At 46.7% G+C, this 21587-nt stretch overlaps 1 protein-coding gene across 1 annotated transcript in view; it reads right to left on the bottom strand.

Annotated features, from left to right (window-relative positions):
- The window catches only part of Ano10 (anoctamin 10), a 47088-nt gene that overhangs the window by 15721 nt on the left and 9780 nt on the right, over window positions 1-21587 (bottom strand). The window contains exons 4-11 of the mRNA XM_070017610.1: window positions 20104-20238; window positions 14249-14368; window positions 11979-12548; window positions 11287-11342; window positions 10414-10488; window positions 9240-9422; window positions 5183-5374; window positions 2776-2904 (exon numbers count right to left, since the gene is read on the bottom strand). Of these exons, the coding sequence (XP_069873711.1) occupies window positions 2776-2904; window positions 5183-5374; window positions 9240-9422; window positions 10414-10488; window positions 11287-11342; window positions 11979-12548; window positions 14249-14368; window positions 20104-20238 (1460 nt within the window). The remainder of the gene's footprint in view (window positions 1-2775; window positions 2905-5182; window positions 5375-9239; window positions 9423-10413; window positions 10489-11286; window positions 11343-11978; window positions 12549-14248; window positions 14369-20103; window positions 20239-21587) is intronic.

The raw sequence follows: 21587 nt of genomic DNA, 5'->3' as shown, positions 1-21587 counted from the left end.
AAGTGTGTGTGATAGCCAATGGGGTGGAGGAGAAGCTGAGTTCCATGTAGGAGCAGATACTCGAGAGGCGGGGCAAATACTTGAGAGGCGGAGCAAATACTCGAGAGGCAGAGCAAACACTTGAGAGGTGGAGCAAACACTCGAGAGGCGGGACACCTGTGTGTATGGTGGGGGTGAGGGGGGGTCAAGGAGCGCCAGAAGAGGGCCAGATTAATGAAGGATGGATGACCCCATCCACAGGACACGAAGAGGAGTCAGTAGCGCCCTGGGAAAGAGCTGGATGCAAGTCTCAGTGAGAAGTGGCGGGAGCCTGAGCTGCACTGTGAAAACTACACGGATAGCACAAGAGCAAGTCAACGAGAGGTGAGTGAGTGAGTGCGGGCAGGATGGAAGGGGGAAGAGGCTGGAGCAAGATCAGGAAGGAGGGGGACACCGGTGTCACGGCCCAGGAGCCAAGAAGAGAGGAGGACTGTCATCAGCAATAGTGTGCACCCCCAAAACCGATCAGGTGATGCTGTGGGAGACCAGGCTGGGTGAGCAATGCCCCCCTGAGCCAGTGGAGATACATGAGCTGACCACTGGAAGATCACCATTCACCATGCTGGTGCGATCAATGGGATTGATGGTTCTCCACTTCCTCTTCCGGGCCAAACATGGTAGCTGTCACCTCTTGGGTCGGGCTACCGACGTTCCCCATTTCACATCAGAGGAAAGTGGTCTCCAGGAGGATAGCCTTAAAGAGACCCTGACCTGTCACATGTCACACGCGCACACACACACACACACACACACACACACACACACACACACACACACACACACGTTATCTAATATTTTATATTTGGAATATGGTAGGCCATTTGTATTTTTTAATTAGGTTTATTTTTTTTTTTTCTGTCGGTTATGGGGCTTGAACTTGGGGCCTGGGTGCTGTCTCTAAGCTCTTTTTGCTCACGGACTTTCCCGCCCAGGCTGGCTTTGAACCATGACCCTCAGATCTCAGCCTCCTGAGTGGCTAGGATTCCAGGCGTAGGCCACCAGTGCCCGGCTTAATTAAAGTTTTGGTGCTTGTTGCTGTTGTTGTTTGGTTGTTGTTTTCTGTTTTCGTTTTTTGTCAGTCATGGGGCTTGAACTCAGAGCCTGGGTACTGTCCCTAAGCTCATCTGGTTAAGGCTAGCACTCTACCACTTTGAGCCACAGCGCCACTTCCTTAATTAGGATTGTTAATGTAATCCTGCATTTACTACAGTGATCCTGTGCTTGAAAATAAGTGAACTCTGTCTCAAAAGGGCAGAGGAGGATTCCTTAATCTAAGTATTTGAACACCAATTTGATCTTGTCGACTGAACTTATGGCACTGCCAAGGTTTGATTATGTTTCACAAACAAAAAAAAAGCATTTTCAATGTTGTCCTCTCCCACATGGATAGACTGCTCTTTTGTTCCCATCCATAATAAACTTATTTTACAAATAAAAGCAGTTCACATGCCAGCAGTTTTTAAAGGCAACACTAGAGGGCAGGAAAGACACAAAATTTATGTCAACCAGTTCTCAACCTACAGTGAAGATCATCTTATTTTAACCTTTGATTAAACATTAAAAAAAGAAGAAGAAGAAGAAGACCTCAGTAATAAATTGAAGGTAGGGGCTGGGAAGGTGGCTCAGTGGTAGAGCACTTGCCTTGCATGCCTGAGGCCCTGGGTTCGATTCCTCAGCACCACATAAGCAAAAAGAAAAAAGCCAGAAGTGGCACTGTGGCTCAAGTGGTAGAGCGCTAGCCTTGAGCTGAAGAGCTGAGGGACAGCGCCCAGGCCCAGAGTTCAGGCCCCACGACTGGACCCAAAAAATAAATAAATAAATAAATTGAAGTTAGCTGGCTTGGGAAATATGACCCAAATGCTGCTTTAGCTGTGTGTGTGTGTGCGTGCACACACGTGCACATGTGCTGGTGGTCCTGGTGCTTGAACACAAGGACTGGGTGCTGTTACTGAGATTTTTTGTTCAAGGCGAGCACTCCACCACTTGAACTACAGCACCACTTCTGCCTGGTTTTGTTTTGTTTTGTTTTGTTTTGTTGGTACTTAATTGGAGATAAGGGTCTCAGACTTTCCTGCCCCCAGTTGGCTTTGAACTTCAGTCCTCAGATCTCATCCTCCTGAGTAACTAGGATTATAGGCGTGAGCCACCAGCACCCAGAAATTGATCCACTTTTAAGTTACTACAACACTAATACATTAACATCAACGTTATACAATTGTTCTACTTCCTATCATCTCTTTTCTTGGTAAGTTCTAAACATATGTGTTAATTTGGAGGAAAACTCTGACATTTTTCTATCAAGATGTTAAGATTCAACTCATTTCTGATGGCTTTCTGGTGTTTTGTTTTGGTTTGTCGGTCGTAGGGCTTGAACTCAGGGCCTGGGTGCTGTCCCTGAGCTCTTCAGTTCAAGGCGAGCGCTCTACCGCTGGAGCCTTAGCGCCACTTCCGGTTTTCTAGTAGTTGATTAAAGATAAGAGTCTCATGGCCTTTCCTGCCTGGGCTGGCTTTGAACCATGATCCTCAGATCTCAGCCTCCTGAGTAGCTAGGATTAGTTGGACCAGCCAGAATGCCTGATTGGAAGAAAAAAAAATCATAGCTGCATCCCAGTGACCTGGGAGGTAAATGGGAAGCAGGACTTGCCTGGGCTGGATCCTCACGTCTCTGCTGGCTTACCTGTACCTGGGTGTTAGGAAATGGCCGGTCATGGACCGTAGGGAAGAGCAAGCGCTCACCTCCACTGCCACCACAATCAGAATGAGGTCTGTCTTGGAGTCTGGAAAGGCTGCGTTCACTTGCGGTGACATTCCAATCAGGGCGCAGTTGGTGACCACAGAGATGACACTCATCGTTTCAAAGGCCAACTAAAGGAGGAGAAAAAGGTGTCATTAAAAACTGCTCTGGCCACTGCCATGGTCCCTCATCTTTTTATTTTTCCAGATTATCTAAACCCCGGAATGTGTGTATGGGAGCGGGGGGGCGGGGGGGGGGGAGGGAGGGGAGCATTTCTTAGTATATTTTAAACTTGGGTCTGTCGGGTGATGGTTTTCTTTAGCCTCAAAACACTCAACTGAGGGGTCTGGGAAGGTGGCTACAGTGGTAGAGTGCTTGCCTCGCATGTATGAGGCCCTGGGTTCAATTCCTCAGCACCACATACACAGAAAAAGCCGGAAGTGTCGCTGTGGCTCAAGTGATAGAGTGCTAGTCTTGGGAATGGAGCGGTTCAGGGACAGAGCCCATGCCTGGAGTTCAAGGCCCAGGACCCACAAAACAAAAACAAAAACAACACACAGAACTGAGCTAGGTGCTGGTGATCAACACCTGTCATCCTAGCTACTCAGGAGTCTGAGATATGAAGATCACGGGTCAAAGCCGGCTCAGGAAAGTCCCTGAGACTCTTGTCTCCAATGAGCCACTAAAAAACCGGAAGTGGAGCTGTGGCTCAAGTGGTAGAGCACTCGCCTTGAGCGGGAAAAGCTCAGGGACAGTGCCCAGGCCTTTTGTTCAAGCTCAAGGACCAGCACCAAAAAAAAAATAAATAAATAAAATAAAAAACCAAAAAAACACTGAACTGTTAGAGGAAGGTATTTCAGATCCTTGTGTCTTTGTGGATCTCGGGCCTGAACTCTGGGCCTGGGTGCTGTCCCTCAGCTCTTCAGATCAAGGCTAGCGCTCTACCACTTGAGCCACAGTGCCACTTCTGGCCTTTTCTGCTTATGTGGTGCTAAGGAATCGAACCCAGGGCCTCATGCATGTGAGGCAAGCGCTCTACCACTGAGCCACCTTCCCAGCCCAGATAAACATTACTTTATATGATCAGAGGCACTGCGTCTTCGGTTCCTCCCCTAGGAGGATCCTCCTTTGGTCTCACTGTGTGGGAGTGGCTAGATATCGTCTTTGAAGTCTGCAGAACTAGTATGTGAACTCAGGCTTTATGTTCTACCACCTGCCACCTACTACCAACCACGGGAGCCGCACCCCTCACCTTTGCTCCTGCAATTGTTTTTCAGATAAGAACTGTTTCCTGCTCTTCTGTGATAACAAGTGATAGAAAGTGGACCTGAGGTGGTTCCTTTGGACTTAGGTTCGGCTTGATCGGGGAGACCGTGTGGAATCCAGGCTCCCTGTAGAACACTGACCGGGCTAGCACTGGAGGAGAGGTGATTGCTGGACTGACTGATTGATTCCGCCTTCCCTGGGAGAGAGCTGAGTTGTCCCACAGCCTCTCGGTTCAGGGCGAGAGGAAGGTCTCCGCCCTACAGCAGTTCCTGTAGTCTCTGCCCACTCTGGGCAGGGACTGGAAAGCCAGCCTTAGTTAGCTCTGTCTTCCTTCCCTGGCACCCCAAGTCCCGGCCCTGTATTCTCTGGTGGCTGGAACAGGAAGGCGTCCTTATTTCCTGTGGGGAGGGAGTCTGTCGCTGGCTTCTTTCCAGAGAATTCTCAGGGTCGCTAGAGACTATACCTGGCCTCCTGAACACACACCGATTTTAAAATTCAAAAATGTTAATTTGCCAGGCACTGGTTGCTCCCACCTGTCATCCTAGCTATGCAGGAGGCTGAGATCTGAGGATTGCCGTTCAAAGCCAGCCTGGTCAGGAAAGGCCGTGAGACTCTTCTCTTCAATGAATCACCAGAAAACCAGAAGTGGTACTGTGGCTCAAGGAGTAGAGCACTTGCCTTGAGCTAAAGAGCTGAGGGACAGCACCCAGGCCCAGAGTTCAAGTCCCATGACCAAGAAAAAAAGTTACTTTCTAAAGTCATACATGCTTAAGGCAAGAATTAAAATCTAGTTTTCCTAGATCTCTTTTTGGAACTGTTTTCTTTTTCTTTTTTTTGGCCACGCCTGGGCTTGAACCCAGGGCCTGGGTGCTGTCCCTGAGCCTCCTTTTTCAAGGCTAACACTCTACCACTTGAGCACCATTTCCCAGTTTTCTGATGGTTCACTGGAGAAAAGAATCTCATGGACTTTCCTGCCCAGGCTGGCTTTGAACCGTGATCCTTCGATCTCAGCCTCCTGAGCTCTAGCTTAGGATGACATGTGTGAGCCACCAGCACCCAGCTTTTGTGATTGTTTTGGTTTGGGGGTTTTTTCTTTGGTCACAGATTTGAAGGCTTTTTCTTTCCCCCCCTTCACACAGTTACCTGCCACACACCAATGCTGGCTGAAGGCTCTGCGAATGGCCGTTTGAAGACCCTGCACATTTTCAAGGCATCGGAATTGACTTCCGTGAAGTTATTCAGCACAGCGAAGGTGGCGGCCAGGGGGTACACGCAGGAGAACAGACTCACATAGCCAAACTGCAGGAAGAGCTCCAAGTAATCATCAAAGGTGCCCTGGGAGGGAAGCCACAGAAGGTAGGCCTGGTTTTAATGTCACAGGCCAGGAAAACATTGGCTTCTACACATTAGGACAAACAAGCAAACTAATGAAAAACCCAGCTCTATGTATTTGTTTTCAGTCAGTGCTTTCTTTGCAACCAGGAATTTAATCACTGAGTCTCTGAAATAAAGAATGAAGGATGGACTTAGGTGCTAAGTCTCCTTGGGCCAAGCCATTGAAATTATTACCTTGTTCCTGAGGCAAAGAGGAGCAAAACGATACTAAATTGCTCTTAATCAAGGAAGAAGCAAAGAAGCAAAGATCCAGTCCCGCCTTTAGGGTTGGGGGTCCTGCCACCAGGAGTACCTGAGAATGTCAGGCCCTGACCTTTCCTTAAAAACTAGAGAGTGAAGACCTGCTCATCACCGTTGCTATAGCAACAGTAAACACTATCTACAAAACACCCTCTAGCTGGGCACTGGTGGCTCATGCCAGTTATCTCGGCTTCTCAGGAGGCTGACATCTGAGGGTCACGGTTCAAAGCCAGCCTGGGCAGGAAAGTCTGGGAGATTCTTAGCTCCAAGGGAACTGCCAGAAAACTGGAACTGGTGCTGTGGTTCAAAGTGGAGCACTAGCCTTGAGGAAGAGAGCCCAGAGGTAATGCCCAGGCCCCAAGTTCAAGACCCACAACTGACAGAAAAAAACAAAAACCCCTGCTGTCAAACACTCTGTTGATAGTTAAGATACTGGAAACTTCCCAACCAAGATCAGGAGCTAGACAGCTCTTCTATTGGACATAACCCCTAAAGGCTGTAGGGCAGTAAAATTAGGCGAGACAAAGAAATCAGAGAAAATACCCAGAAAAACATTCAAGCTATCTATAGTTACAGAAGGTGTAACCTTGTATATTTCAAATCCTGAAAAATAACCACCAAAAAAAAAAAAAAGAGAGAGATTCTGCTTAACAAATGACTTCGGTAAAGTTGCAGGATATGAGAACAATACACAAAAATAATAGTATTTCTCTCTACTAATAATGAAAACTGAAAATGACATTAAGACAATAAGTACATTCAAATAACACTGAACAGAACAGGTTATCGATTATTCCAAAGGAGTGAAGAGACTTATAAAACCGCACAACTACTGCTGAAAGAAATCACATCGGTGGGGGGAAAACAAAAAGAAGAAGTCTTGTCAGCAGATGGTGCTGGACCAGATAACCCACATGCGAAGATGAATCTGGACTCCTTCCTCAAACACGAACGTTGACTTGAAACAAAGCAAAGATCTATTATGAAAGTTAAAAATATGAAACCGTGGCTTCCTGAGGAGAGTGGACAGTTCACACTCTCCGCTGTGATTTCATGAGAAGTCACAGACACCAGAGTCATCAAACCTTTCTACATGTTGTCATGAGGAGACCTGAACACTAGAGTCATTGAACTTCTGTTCCGCCATCTCATGATGAGATCAGACACTGGGCATTATAAAACCCAGCCTCTGTGATCTCTTCAGGATATCTAGACACTGGAGCCATCAAACCTCTCTACTGCGATCTCCTGAGAACAGCCAGACACTGTGGTCACAACACCCCTTTCACTGTGATCTCCTGAGAACAGTTAAGACACGAGTCTCAACACCCCCTCACTGTGGTCTCATGAGAACAGTCAAACACTGGAGTCATAACACCCCTTCACTGTGACCTCCTGAGCAGTTTCGAGCAGTCCGATCCCCAATCTCTCCACTGCGGTCTAACCCACTGGAGTCACAAGGCCGTTATCACTAGAAGAGCTGTTCCCGGAGGAGATCTCTAGGAGAGAGTCCACGCTGGCCTCCCAAATCCTCTCCACTGTGAGCCAGGCCCATGGGAGTCCTGGTCAAACTCCACGCTGTGAGGTACTAGGCACAAACCTTCCTCAAGCGAGCGATCTCTTGAAGGGAACAAGGCACCAGAGCCACAAAAGCTGTCCACGGTGACCACAGGATTAGCTGCAGACACGGAAGTCACAAAGCCTTCCCACCCTGATCCCTCCCATGAGCAGTCTCAGATGCCTCCATCACCAATTATCCCCACTTGCAATCACCAAACCATCCCCCCCCCCCCCCCCCGCTCTAATCTCACGAGGACAGCCAGCCCCTGGCGTTTGGAGAAACAAAAATCATTTGAATACGAGGAATGCCGCTCATCTTCTGAGTGCTGGGGTTACCGGGGTGTGCGAGTGTGCTAGTGGTTTTCATTTCTAGTCAGTGAGCTTGTGCTAAGGGAAGGAACGAAGTGCGGAAGCCAAGTTGGGAAGCTCCTCCCTGGTTTTGTCACCCAAGGCGTGTCAACACGGGTTTCCTCAACACAGGAGTTGGGGTCCGATGTTTTCAGTCTCAGAGGAATTCTCGAGCTGAAGTGTGATGACACTAATGTCACGAAGGGAAGTCCGGGGTCGTGAGAGGCTGGAATTAAGGCCTCGGGTGGTGGCCATGTCCCCTTGCTGGCGTTGGGCGCGTGGCTGTGTGCGCGCTGCACAGATGGGTGTATGGTGGGAAGGACTGCACAGCGCTCACTGGGTCTGACAAAGGAGGGATGGATGATTTCGTTTCCAGTGGAGTGAAGGAAGAGAAAACAAATCTGGCCAAAAAATAACCTTTGCCAGCACAAGCAAGGAGAAGATGGATGCTCAAACCGTGACTTAAGACTGAGCTTTTAACTCACGGCAGCTCGGAAGAATGGCTTCCCTGAATGCACATGTCCCCCCTTGCATGCAGGTGTTTGCTCTATGTCTCCTTGGGACACACAGCTCTGCTGTCCTAGCTGGGCTGTGAGTTTAGGAAATGCTAGCTTAGGTGTGGAGATCTGAATCCAAACACCTGTCATCAACAAACACAAGACACCCTTCACAGAGGAGAAATGGACAAGAGAGCCAGGCACCGATGGCTCACGCCTGTTCATCCTAGCTGCTCAGGAGGCGGAGAGCTGAGGATCAAGGTTCAAAGCCAGCCAGGCCAGCAAAGTCTGTGAGACTCTCCAACGAACCAGCAAAGGAAAAACGAAAACGAAAAGCAAGCGGAGCCACGGCTCAGTAGTAGAGTGCTAGCTTTGAGTGAGAGTTCAGGGGCAGTGCCTAGGCCTTGAGTTGAAGCTCTACAACCCTCATAAAAAGAGAAAGACAGACAGACAGACAGACAGACAGACAGACAGACAGACAGACAGACAGACAGACAGACAGACAGACAGACGGATCCTGGAAGTATAATAAAGTAGAGCTCACTGCATGAACCACTGAAGGCTATGATTTTCCAGTAAGAACGCCCACAGCAAGAAGGCTCAGAAAGCAAGCAGCAAGCAACAGCCGTGAACCAAGCAGGATCCTTGTGCGGGCGGGTATGTGACATTGTGTTTGCAGAGACAATACATGCAATCGCACCACCTGACACTTTGTGAAGACGCAGCTCGGCTTTCGTGAGCTAGAATTTGCTTCAAATGCTATATGCCACCAAAGGGAGCATCTGAAGGTGCCAAAAATAACCTAGCCACTGTGTCTGCAAGGAAAGCGTTTTGATGTTTACAGTCGTGGTCAAGTAAAGACTAATCCTCAGATCGGCCTTTCAAGTTTTTTAGCCTTGGGACTCCATCTTCTGCTTGAGCAATCATCTCCGGTGACTTGAATTAAGATTGGCGGGCGCTTCTCGGCGGGGACCCTGTCTCTCTTTGAATTCCCACAACAGTCTCTGGGCATGTGCCCTTTGGTGGCACTGGGCACAATTTCAGATTCCCAGACCACAGCAACTTCGGCCCAGTTCCATCTTGTGAAATAATCTCATCGGAGAGCACAATGTGTGATCAACTCGGTGCATACTGCTCACTCACTAACCCAGCCCACTTACCAAGTAAGTTCCCATCTCCTTCTCTAGGATGACTTGCTCATATAGGGTGGCATCGATGTCTGCCTTCAGGGCCTGTACCTTCCTCTTCACCCGCACGCCATGCTTCCTTTGGAGCCAATAAGGGAGAAGAGACTCCACGATTTGGTTAAGGATCTGTGAGGTAATCAGGAGCGTGGCCAAGCTCTAAAGAGAAGTAGTTGCATCATGTTGGACGAGGTTACTTAATCAAACCGTCAAAGGATGACAATTATGCAATAAATAAAGAAGATCTTCAAAAACAGAGAGCGCTGTTATGTTACAAAAACTGGTATTAGAGCCAGGCACTGTGTGGCTCATACCTGTTAACCTATTCAGGAGGCTGAGATCTAAGGGTGGAGGTTCAAAGCCATCCAGGGCAGGAAAAGTCCATGAGACTCTCATCTCCAATTAACTGCAAAATATCAGAAGTGGAGCTGGGGCTCAAGTGGTATGGCACTAGCCTTGAGAAAAAGAGCTCAGGGACAGTGCCTAGGCCCCAAGTTCAAGCCCCAGTACCCAACACAAACACGCACACACACACACACACACACATACACGCACGCACGCGCACACACACACACACACACACACACACACACACACACACACACACACACACACACACACACACACACACACACACACACACACACAGAGCATCATTTTAGCCAGGCACCAGTGGCTCACACCTATAATCCCAGCTACTCAGGAGGATCTGGGATCATGGTTCAAAGCCAGCCTGGACAGGAAAGTCTGTGAGACTCTTTATCTCCAATGAAACACAACAAGCTGGAAGTGGAGATGTGGCTCAAGTGGTAGAGCACACAAAAGCTCAGGGACAGTCCACAGACCCTGAGGTCAAGCTCTAGAACTGGCATTCAAAAGAAAAAGAGAGCACTTTTGCTATTGGAATTGTTTTAATATAATTTGGGGTGATTCATAAAATTGATATTGCTGCCTTCTATGATCAAGTTTGGAAGTGGATTAGGTTGAATTATCTTTGCGGTACACAATATAGTCCCTAATTTTTTTAAATTGAGAATTGGGCTTCAAAATATGTAAGACTTAAAACATTTACAGAAATTGCCATGTGGCGTCAGTTACATTACTGAACCCAGAAATCCACAACTGGTGCGTTGCTGTTATTTGCCCTTACCTGGCGCAAAAGCTTCATATCCTTCAGGACAAAGGCAATGTAGAAGAGGGAGGCAAAGCAGTTTAGAAAGTTGAACTGCCAAAGGAAGAAGACAATGTTAGGGGCTGGGCAGGTGGCTCAGTGGTAGAGTGCTTGCCTAGCATGCATGAAGCCCTGGGTTCAATTCCTCAGTACTACATATACAGAAAAAGCCAGCAGTGGCACTGTGGCTCAAGTGGTAGAGAGCTAGCCTCGAGCAAAATGAAGCCCACGGACAGCGCCCAGGCCCTGAATTCAAGCCTCAGGACTGGCAAAAATAGTCATAATAACTCAAGCAAAAAGGGCTGGAAGTATGGCTCAAGTGGTAGAGCCCCATCTAACCCCAGTGCTGCACCCCCAAAATTTTTAAATACTATTTTTTTAATGTCTCTAATCACTAAACAGATTGTAGAAACCTAGAAGGATTTTTAATTAGATATTTTTATTCTTACTGTAAAGGTAATATACAGAGGGGTCCTGTAATAAGTAACATTTCTTTTTGGGACAATATCACCCCTTCCTTCACTCTCTTTCAGTTTCCTGGAAGGACTTTTGAACAGCAAAACATTCAAAAAAAAAAAAAAAAGGTCACTACAAGGAAAATAATGCAAAAAGTGTTTAGAAAATTGTTAGTTTTGGCAAATATAGGCCTGCAATACTGATTTTCCTATATTTTGAATTCTCTCTCCAACTACACGCTAAGCCTACCGAACACAAAGACACCGCACTATTTCACCGGCTCTGGCCTACGTGAGAAATCAGAAAGCAATTCTTCCTATTATTTCTAAAAACAGCAAGAACAAGCACACATGAGTTTCATAACCCAAGTGTAGATGAAAAAAACTCTTAACTTACCACCAACACTTTCAGAACGAGGTGATTCTGGTAGGCAGATTCCAATCTGTGATTCTCTAAAATATCAAAAGAGAAAGAGGGGCTGGGGAGGGTAATTTCTCACAGATAAGAAAACAATACGGCACTAGGGATGTAGCTAATGGTCGATCACAGGCATGAATGGCCTATGAAGGCCATAGTACAACTCTGGCCACATTCCCTTTCTCCACACACGTGTACACGCCGGCCCCGCCCCTGCTGAAGTTCTCAGTGCCAAACCCATTAGGCTTTTGGGTTTAGGAGACTGACTTAGAGTTCATGTGGCCTTCATCAGGAAGGTAATGTCAACTGATTTCTAAGAGGTTCGGGGACACGCATTTTGAACTGATAGATCTAGATCAGTCTGGCTCTATGCTTTGTAGATACTGCCAAGTCATTATCAAATGGTTAAATCATTTCTATCACACTGTTTCTCGGTGCCCTAAGGAGATACGATTGCTTAGGTCACTCAGAACGAAGTGTGAGCAGTGTCTGATAACCAAGATCTCTGATAAACCAGGACACAGAGATCTTGGGCTGGGGAGGGCAAGGGATTTCTCTTATGCCTCTCGGACAAGCCCAGAGGACAGACAGCAAGGCGCTCTGTGAGAACAGGAGCTGCGGGAGTCCCAAGACCTGGGCGAGGAAGACACAAGCACTGCCTGTTGGCTTACCCCACGAGGTTAAAAACTCGGCGGCGTATCGATAAAGGCGGTTCATGATCTCAATCACAATGGCGTAGATGATGCTAGGCACGTACAGCAAGGCGCTGGTCCACTCGGATCCGCTGTCCTCATGGATGCTCAGAGCCCAGTCCTCCATGTCGAAGTAGATCATCATGATGTACAGCGAGAAGTACAGACAGAGGCACACGAAGGGCAGGGAGACCAGGTAGATGCGCAGCTGTCTCTTGAAGCTGGAGTAGATGGGTTCCTCTCGGCCAGTGACGGCGTTGATACCCAGGACTCCGTGGAAGCCGGGCCGGGGCTCCTCAAACTGCCTCTTCATGACCAGCGTCCCCCACCTGTACGTCATGTTGGCACAGCCTCGCTTCCACACCTCCAGGATCACCGTGGACCAGATGAGGTTGAACGAGGCGAAGATCACGTACTTGTCATAGTCTTCCCACACGAACAGGTAGTAAGGCAGACCGATGATGGCCATGGGAAGCAAAGCAAAGGTGAAATATTCCAGGAATCCAAAATACAGTGCGATGGTCTCCCCGAAGTAGGCACGGATACTGTCTATGGCAGAAGGAAAAAGAAAAGGGGGAAGGGGGTTTAGTCATCTCAAGAAAATGGCTCCCCCCCCCTCCCCATTAATGCGATCGTTTAATACCCTTGCTTTCTAATAGATCTGTTGTGCATGCATTTGTGAACACTCTACCTGTCAGCAAGCCCGAGCACAGGGCAGCCCCTGAATCAGCTACTGAGGTTTCTGAGCCTGAGGTGCCCCCACTCACCAAGTCAATACCTTCTTCTCAAAGACTCACCTTACAGTGCTCTCTAATCCCTGACTAGGAGTCCTAGTTGTTCGCTTGTTTTCTGGTGCCCGTATGGAGCTTGAACTCGGGGGCCTGGGTGCTAGCCTTGAGCTATTTTGCTCAAGGTTAGCCGCTCTACCACGTGAGCCACTGCTCCGCTTGCAGCTTTTTTGGTGGTTCATTGAAGAGTCTCAAAAAGACTTCTGCCAAGATCCTCAGATCTCAGCCTCCTGAGTAGCTAGGATGACAGGTGTGAGCCACTGGCTCCCAGCTTGAACTCTTTCCTTCCCTTTCCCTTTAGAATCAGTCTTAGGACATGCTTGCTTTCTTTACCAGGCCTGAGGCCTGGACTCAGGGCCTGGGTACTGTCTCTGAGCTTCTCTGGATCAAGGTTAGTGCTCTACTCCTTGAGCCACAGCGCCGCTTCCAGCCTAGTTTATTGGAGATAATCTCATGGACTTTCCTGCCTAGGCTGGACTGAGGAAAGATGAATTGTCTATTTTAGACCCAAAGCCCTTTCCCCCCCTAAACTCAGCTTCTTTCCGATTTCAGAGGACTCATTGTGCTCTTTGCTCCTGGATGAGCTAGAAGGATCGATCGCTTATCTCAGTTCATTCCCTCTCGCTTCCGCAGATGGATCATGGATCATGTGATCTTCAAACAATCAATTTAACTGCGTGAAGTTAACAAATAGGTAATAACTCCAGCTGCTACCCCACCTTCAAGCCCTCACACCCCAGCCTGGTCCCATGCAGGCCGCTCGGAGACCAGGCACTCTGCATGTGGGAATGGTTGGCAAAGGTTAGGTGTTTATGATGTCTCTTGGGGTAGTTGGCTTGTGCCAGGTTCACAGGCCAGTGGCAAGTTACTTGGAAAACCTTCTGCCCAGGGCTTACATGAAACTATAGGTTAACATTATATGACTGTGGAGAATCCCGTGCTTTTGAATCGTTTTCCACTCCATTCACTGCACATTGAAGAACGCTGGTTGGTTGGTTGGGAGCTCAGGATAATGTGGATAAGGAATCTTCTTTCAGAAGGGCATGTTGGGCCAGGCAGCAGTGGCTCACGCCTGGCATCCTAGCTACTCAGGATCTGAGGATCGCAGTTCAAAGCCACCCAGGCAGGAAAGTCTGTAAGACTCTTCTCGCCAATGAACTACTTAGAAAACTACAAGCAGAGCTGTGGCTCAGAGTGAGAGAGTGAAAACGCGGTCTAGAATGGCCTCACAAAGCCCCAGTGATGTCACTGGCCTAGCATGACATCACAAAGGAAAAAAGGAAAAAGGAGGTCATCTAACCCTCTCCCAGGCAGCTAGTGAGCGCTGCCGAGCCGGGCACTGAATGCACATCTGCCCTGGGAGAGGAAGCCACCGCTGGACGGCAGCTTCCCACAGCAGGCCCTTCTCCCCTGGGAGACACAGCTGCGCAAGCACGCACGCACGCACGCACGCACGCATACCTATGGGCTGATACTTGAACGGGAGCCGCGTGTACCAGGTGTCCTCCAGCTTCTTGAGGGCTTCGTTGTCGTGCAGCGGGAACACCCGGACCACGATGCCGGAGGTGAGCAGTCTTCTTACTGAGGAGGGAACAACGGGCCAGACACACACCTGAGCCGGGCGTTACGCGCCCGCCGGCGACAGCCAAGTGCCACACGGGAGCGACCGTCACACGCGTGGATGTGGATGTTCCTTAGCTTTTCAGGGTGAAAATGTCCTTACTCAGAGTGTAAGTATCTTATTATTTTCTCTTTTCTCTGTGTGTGTGTGTGTGTGTGTGTGTGTGTGTGTATGTGTGTGTATGTGTGTACCAGAACTTGAGCTCAGGACCTAACACAATTGCTTAGCTTTTTTTGCTCAAGGCTCTTACCACTTGAGCCATACCTCCACTGCTGGCTTTGTGCTGCTTAACGGGGGAGGGGAAAGGAAATAACCAAAGCAAAATAGAGGCTGGCGGTGTGGCTCAAGGGATAGAGCACCTGTCCAGCAAGTGTAAGGTCCCCCAGCCCTGCCAAAATAAAAATAAAAATAAAAAAGGAGTAATTTTACATGTTACATTGCTCTGGAAATCTTTTTTTTACATAATATTATCTGATACTTTTCAGGGTTCATATAGAGGCTGGCTTGTAGCTCGGTACAAGCTCAATTTGGAGCTGGCCTAGCAAACACCAGGCCCTGGGTTCACTTCCCAGCACTGTAGGTAAATATAAGTAGACCAAGCACTGTCCTTTTAATAGCATCATAATAGGACCTGGTAGGGAGAAATTGTTCCCGATCATTGACTATGATGACTAATGCTAAAATTCTTACCTTCTGCTTACTCTTTCTTTATTAAATATGCTCAGAAGGCAGAATTGCTAAGGCCAAAGACATACTACTACAGCAAAAGTAGGAAAATGTGCCTTTGATTCTTTTGGATTCCAAATACTTTCCATCATGTTTTCTATCTTCTATAATCTAATGACAAAGACAAATCCACAACCAGGATATATTAAAAAAATCAAAGAAAGAAGCTAGGCATCTGTAATCTCAGCTACTCGGCAGGCTGAGGTCTGGAAGACAGAGGCTGAAATCCACCTTAGTAGGGAAGTCCATGAGACTCCTTTCTCCCGATTAAACAACAAAAATGCTGGACTGAGGTCAGGCAACCGAGCCAAGCAAGCTGAAAGCCCTGAGTTCAAGTCCTGGTACCAGCCCCCAAATGAAAATAAAATAATACGTAATATATAATACATAAACATATATAAACCTATAAAATAGTAAATAAAGAATATATGACATCTATAGGACATACATTTATATTAGATGTATTTTACATATATATATATAATTAAGATTTCCCATTTCAGCAGTCATTTGACTAGTATGGTTTGAACATTCATGCACCTATTGGGAAAAATCAAAGGAACTTGATCAGAGGCCGAATCTCCAGGCAATATTAAAGGGAAAGATGGGGCATCTCTCATTCTTCCTAATGACTTAAAGTAACTCGCTGGGTGGAAGGCGATGGTAGGAGGGCTCCGCAGACATGGAGGGTCAAACTTCAATGCCTCGGGCCCTATTAGCAGCGTGGGGTGGGTAAGAAGATGAAATCTACATTAGGGAAGAAGAATGCTTTAACTGTTCTCATCTACCTGTCAGGTTTGGGCTGACATTCGCAAGAGGAGGAAATAATCATCTCTGAAATAAATACCCAGACTACAGGCTGCTTCTCCCAAGTCAGCTACATGGAAAAGAAGGAAGATTGGACTGGGAAGGGTGGCTCAGTACAGTGCTTGCCTTGCACGCATGAGGCCCTGGGTTTGATTCCTCAGCACCACAGAAGCAGAAAAAAGCAGGAAGTTGTGCTATGGCTCAAGTGATAGAGCGCTCGCCTTGAGCTGAAGAGCTGAGGGACAGCGCCCAGGCCCAGAGTTCAGGCCCCACGACCAACAACAACAAACAAGGAAGACTTTAGTAGGTAGGGTTTGTGGTGATATCGCACCCTCTTTAATGACTGAAAAAAGTACTAAAAAAAAAACCAACCCTCAGGGAGTGTACCCAAGGCCCTGAGTTCAAGCCTCAGTACTGGCAAAAAAAAAAAAAAGATCAGTAGAAAGGGGAGAGAGAAGACATATAACCTAAATTGGATAGTCTCAGAGCCTGTGAGATCCACTTTCTGCTTTTTGAATCCTTTTGCTATAAAAGGTCGCCTTGGATTCTCCTGCAGCTCATACCTATGACTCACTGTACTTCCTAGCCTTCATCTGGGGTGCTCTGGGGTGCACCAGGCTGGCGCGGGGCCTGATGCTCTTTTTCAGGGCCCACGCCAAGTTTTTTACCACACAGCTGATGTGCACTATCCGAATGGTTCTTTTACTGTTCCCAAGATGTGTTTCAAAGGCCACTCCCCCTCTTACTCTAGAAGACTTTTCCAAGCAGACATGAAAAAAAAAAAATCAGCTTTACGGCTCTAAAAATAGGACCACGATCGGAGCCCTTGGACAAGAATCTAAGGCGGCAAGTCCTAAACTACAGGGCTGCTTGTCTCCGGCGTCAACAAAGCCCGGCTCTGCATTCAGCTTCTAAAAATAGAGGCTTTTTTTTCCCTTTCTTTTCTAAAATCCATCAACCTTCTTGTGTCCGCTAAGTATGTGATTATCTGGGAAGGAGCCTTTCCCTGGAGAGGAAGAGTCGCTGCCCAATGGGCCTATTTAAAGAAAGCCACAAACTGAAGCTGCGTTCCTCCCCGGGGCAGTGGTGAACCATCTGAGCAACTGGCCAAAGTAATCAAGATCTAATTCAAGGGAGACTCTCACTAACCCTGGTTTATGTGAGGACCCTAAGAATCAGATAGGGTAGCCCCAGTACTAACACGGTGCTGCTTTCTGCGACCGTCCACTAGAAGGGCCAGGGAAATGAAATCTCTCTTGGGGGACATCGCGCGCGCGCGCGCGCGCGCGCGTGCGTGCGTGCGTGCGTGCGTGCGTGTGTGTGTGTGTGTGTGTGTGTGTGTGTGCACGCACTCACACTGTGGCTAAAGAGTCCATACACAATCCTGATGCATGATACATAATTGAACTGTAAGTCATTTTTCTTACAAATGTTGATGACAAGATCGAATGTTTGAAAGATTGAATGATTGACTCTGCTGACTCTAACCCATTCCTTCTTGTGTACAAGAGACATTCAAAAGAAACCCACTCTACTGTTGTAAAATAAGAACTACATGATATCAAGGATATAATACTGAGGCATCTCAGGTCCTCTAATTAGTCCATCGTGCTATGATGATAACACAATACCTGAGGCAGGTTAACCTTATAAGGACACAGGTCTGTTGAGCTCACAGTCCTGGAGATTCCAATGTGTGGTACCAGTGTCAGCTGAGCTCTGGTGAGATCCTCAGGATGAATGGAAGGAACACAGGTAGCAAAGCAGGGAGCCAGAGGGGCCAGGCCCCACTGGAAGTGGTGCTGTGGCTCAAGTGGTAGAGCACTCGCCTTAAGCTGAAGAGCTGAGGGACAGCGCCCAGGCCCAGAGCCCAGAGCAGATGGCTCAAGCCTGTAATCCTAGCTACTCAGGAGGCTGAGATCTGAGGGTCGTGGTTCAAAGCCAGCCCAGGAAGAAAAATCTGTTAAGATTCTTATCTCCAATAAACCACCAGAAAACCAGAAGTGGCACTGTGGCTCAAAGAGGCAGAGTGCTAGTCTTGAGTGGAAAAAAGCGCAGGGATGGCACCCAGGCCTTGAGTTCAAACCCTGCCACCAACAAAAAGAACTAAATAAAAAATAATAAAAATTTAAAAATCACAGTAAACTTACCAAAACAAAGTCAGACAGGAAAATGGTACACAAGCCTAAGAAAATTCTATAAGAGCAAAAATGAAAAACCAGGTAAAACATGAACAGTGCCAATATGACTTAATAAATTATAAAGGTAACTGAAGAAAAATCTCCCTGGAATGATGGTAATCTGGGACCAACCGAGTAAGAGAGCTATGTCTAAGCAAAGACATGAAACCAGCTTACGTGTCATTAAGACAAGTAGATACCTGCAATGTAGACGGACAAGAATGATGAGCACTGACCTCTACCCGTCATTTCCATCAACAAGAACAGTAGCTTCGACCTGTACACTGCCCCTGAGCTGCTTTTGCTCAAGGCTAGTACTCTACCACTTGACCCACACCATCACTTCCGGGCTTTTTCTGTTTAGGTGGTACCGAGGAATTAAACCCAGGTCTTCATGCATGCTAGGCAAGCACTCTACCATGAAGCCACCTTCCCAGCCCTCAATGATTGTTTTTAATTGACACAACACATAACAGGAAAATATCCCTTTGTTTTACTATTCTCCAAATACATTTCCTGGGCTCCTCTTTATTATATAAGATACCCTTAGAGAAACATCATGCAGGTGATCAAAGAAATGGAAGAGCCTATGTACCATTCTGGACCTTAACTTGTTAATTTGACAATGTACTTGGATCATTCTAGGTTCTACATTAAGTTTAACTTATTCCTGTTCCAGGCCACACGGTGTTCTGCTGTATGGACGTTGTTATAGTGATGAGCACGTAAGGTTCTGTAATGTGTCTGAGCAAATCAAGCTGAGATGACAGGAAATACAGGATGGAGGAACAAAACAGAAAACTGACAAACTGAACCAATGCTACTGGTAAGACAAATGGCCTGTTTTCATGGGCAAGTCAATTTCGGGAGAGGAAAAAGGGGAGGGGGTGAGAAACTGTTCTATGCCAAGGAGACTTCGTAGATGTAACAACCAAAAGAGATGGACCTTCTTTGATTGGATCTTACTTTGAGTAAATAACATCTACAGTGTAGTTGCAGACAGGTCATGAAAGGTAAATGTGTACAGGCTCTGAGAAATCTGTCCCATGTCCACTGGGGTGAGAACCGGTAGTAGTATACTGGCTACTTACAGGAAACTAGATTAGGGACAGGACACAGAAGTTGCCGTGTTTATGATGTATTTTAAGCAGCAAAAAAAAAAAAAAAATGCTCTGAGGTCATGCCACTATCTGAGTTTGGAGCAAACTTGAATTATACGTTGTAGTAAACTCTGTCTACAAACTAGTATTCTCCTTGAAGGGGAATGACCAACCTAGCTATTCCTTCGCCCTCATGTGCTACATCAGGTGTCTTCAGCTTTTCTGTTTCATGTGTTCACCTCCAGTGAGATGGGAGGAAAAGAAAGCATTCTGGAAAACAGGGGTTTGGGGGTGGGGGGAGGGGGGTGGGGTTCTGGCCTCACAGAGCAAACTTTGCCTATTTTTTTTTTTCAAGCTCTGGCTTGAACTCAGGGCCTCTCGCTCACGCTGTACTGTTTCACTCAGGGCTGGCATTCTACCGTTTGAGCTGCATCTCCACTTCCAAATTTTTGCTGGTTAATTAAGAGGTTGAGACTCTCAGAGATTTTCCTGCCTACACTGGCTTCAAACTGCCATCTTCCAGCTCAGTCTCCTGAGTAGCCGGGATTACAGGCCTGTAATCCTGTTAACGTCCCTCATTTTAACAAAGTCATCCATATATGTGTTCACACTAAATTGTTAAGGGAGCTGTATTCTGTTAATAAATTAATAATGAGAATAAATGAATGAATAAATGAGAAGTGGTAAACCATACACAACAAAATCAGGATTTAAGGAGTTCATATAGTGAGGTACAAGGGCTAAAAAAAAAAAATGTGTTCATGAGAAGAAGAAATGATTGTAAAGTGGTGTACAGTTTTCAGTAAGACTGACCATCTGTTCCCATTAAGGCAAGAACAGTTGGAATGTGCATTCAACAAACTTGATGATGAAGTGACTTACATAACGATTTTCCGGGATACAACTTTGCCTGTGGATAACCAGGGATCATTCTTTCATCCCGAGCTCTGAGGTTTTCAAGTTCATGTTTGATAATGAACTGACATTCTGCCATCGTAAGGAAATCATCATTGTTATCTACAAATGAAACAAAATGTTCTAGTTATTTCCTCAGCACCCGTCAAGGTAAAGCAATAATAGCCCCCTGAAGATTATAGAAATAATGATATAATTAACCATTGGTATAAGAGGAGTAACCAAAGTATAAAACTGGGAACTTAGGCCAGGTGCTCATGGCTCATGCCTGTCATCCTACCTACTCAAAGAAGGCTGAGATCTAAGGATCACATTTTAAAGCCAGCCTGGGCAGGAAAGTCTGTGAGACTCTTATTTCCAATTAACCACTAGAAGGCCAAAAGTGGATCTGTGGTTCAAAGTGACAGAAAGCTAGCCTTTAGCAGAAAAGGTCAGGGAAAGTGTCCAGGCCCCATGACCAACCAAACAACAAATAAACAAAAATCAACCAATTAGATAAGGGTCTAAATAATTAAATATCACATAATATAGTCAAACATTCCAACAACACACACTTGCTTGATCTCACTTAGTACTGACAAGCACCAGGCACTGGGTCTCTGATGCTTTTGCTCATTAGCTGGTGCTCTACCACTTGAGCCATGCTTCCAACCCCTCAAGTCTATTTCCCATTGCTCTCTACTGCATTTTCTAGATCTTGCATTTAAAAACATGATTTTAAAAAACTGCTCACCTCTATCATTTAAATTTTTATTAACTTGGAGGTGATGAATTCAAATTAATAATTTTTACCTAAAGCAGAAACATTTAAGTTGACTTTGGTAGGAAAATCTCCTTCCAGCTCTCATGTTTGATTTTATTCCCTTCCTGAGTTGAACATAAAGAAGAGAACTAGCTAGGCACTGGTGGCTCACACCTATAATCCTAGCTATTAAGAAGGCTGAGATCTGAGGATCCCAGTTCAAAGCCAGCCCAGGCAGAAAAGTCTGTGAGACTCTTATCTCCAATAAACCACCAGAAAACTGGAAATGGCGCTGTGGCTCAAGTGGTAGAGCGCTAGCCTTGAGCTGAAGAGCTCAGGGACAGCGCCCAGACCCAATGACCAACCAGAAAAAAGGAAGTAGTAGCTGTGAAAAGAAAAGTCACTTTGGGACAGGTGAACTTGCCCCTGTTCAGTTCATTAGGTCACTGAGGTATACAAGTCCAGAGTCAAGAAGTCTGATCGACCAATCATGCCTACTAATTCTGAAAGCCCTGAAGGGCGGCTAGGATGGAAGCAAGCATCCACCATGACACAGCTACCCCAGCTTTCCCGGTGCCTTCTAGAAAACATTCCCTTCTTGAACGGAACCCACTACCCTCACACATCCAGTTAGAGCCAGGAAATGAGGTTTGTAGGACACCGAACTACTACTGTGTTTCTTACTATTATCAAATCAGTGAATATTCAT

Source organism: Dipodomys merriami, unplaced genomic scaffold (assembly GCF_024711535.1).
Source record: "Dipodomys merriami isolate MVZ:Mamm:240054 unplaced genomic scaffold, mDipMer1.0.p SCAF_125, whole genome shotgun sequence".
Classification (NCBI taxonomy): Eukaryota; Metazoa; Chordata; class Mammalia; order Rodentia; family Heteromyidae; genus Dipodomys; species Dipodomys merriami.
The sequence above is the reverse complement of the archived record's forward strand: the minus strand, read 5'-3'. Positions and strand labels throughout refer to the sequence as shown.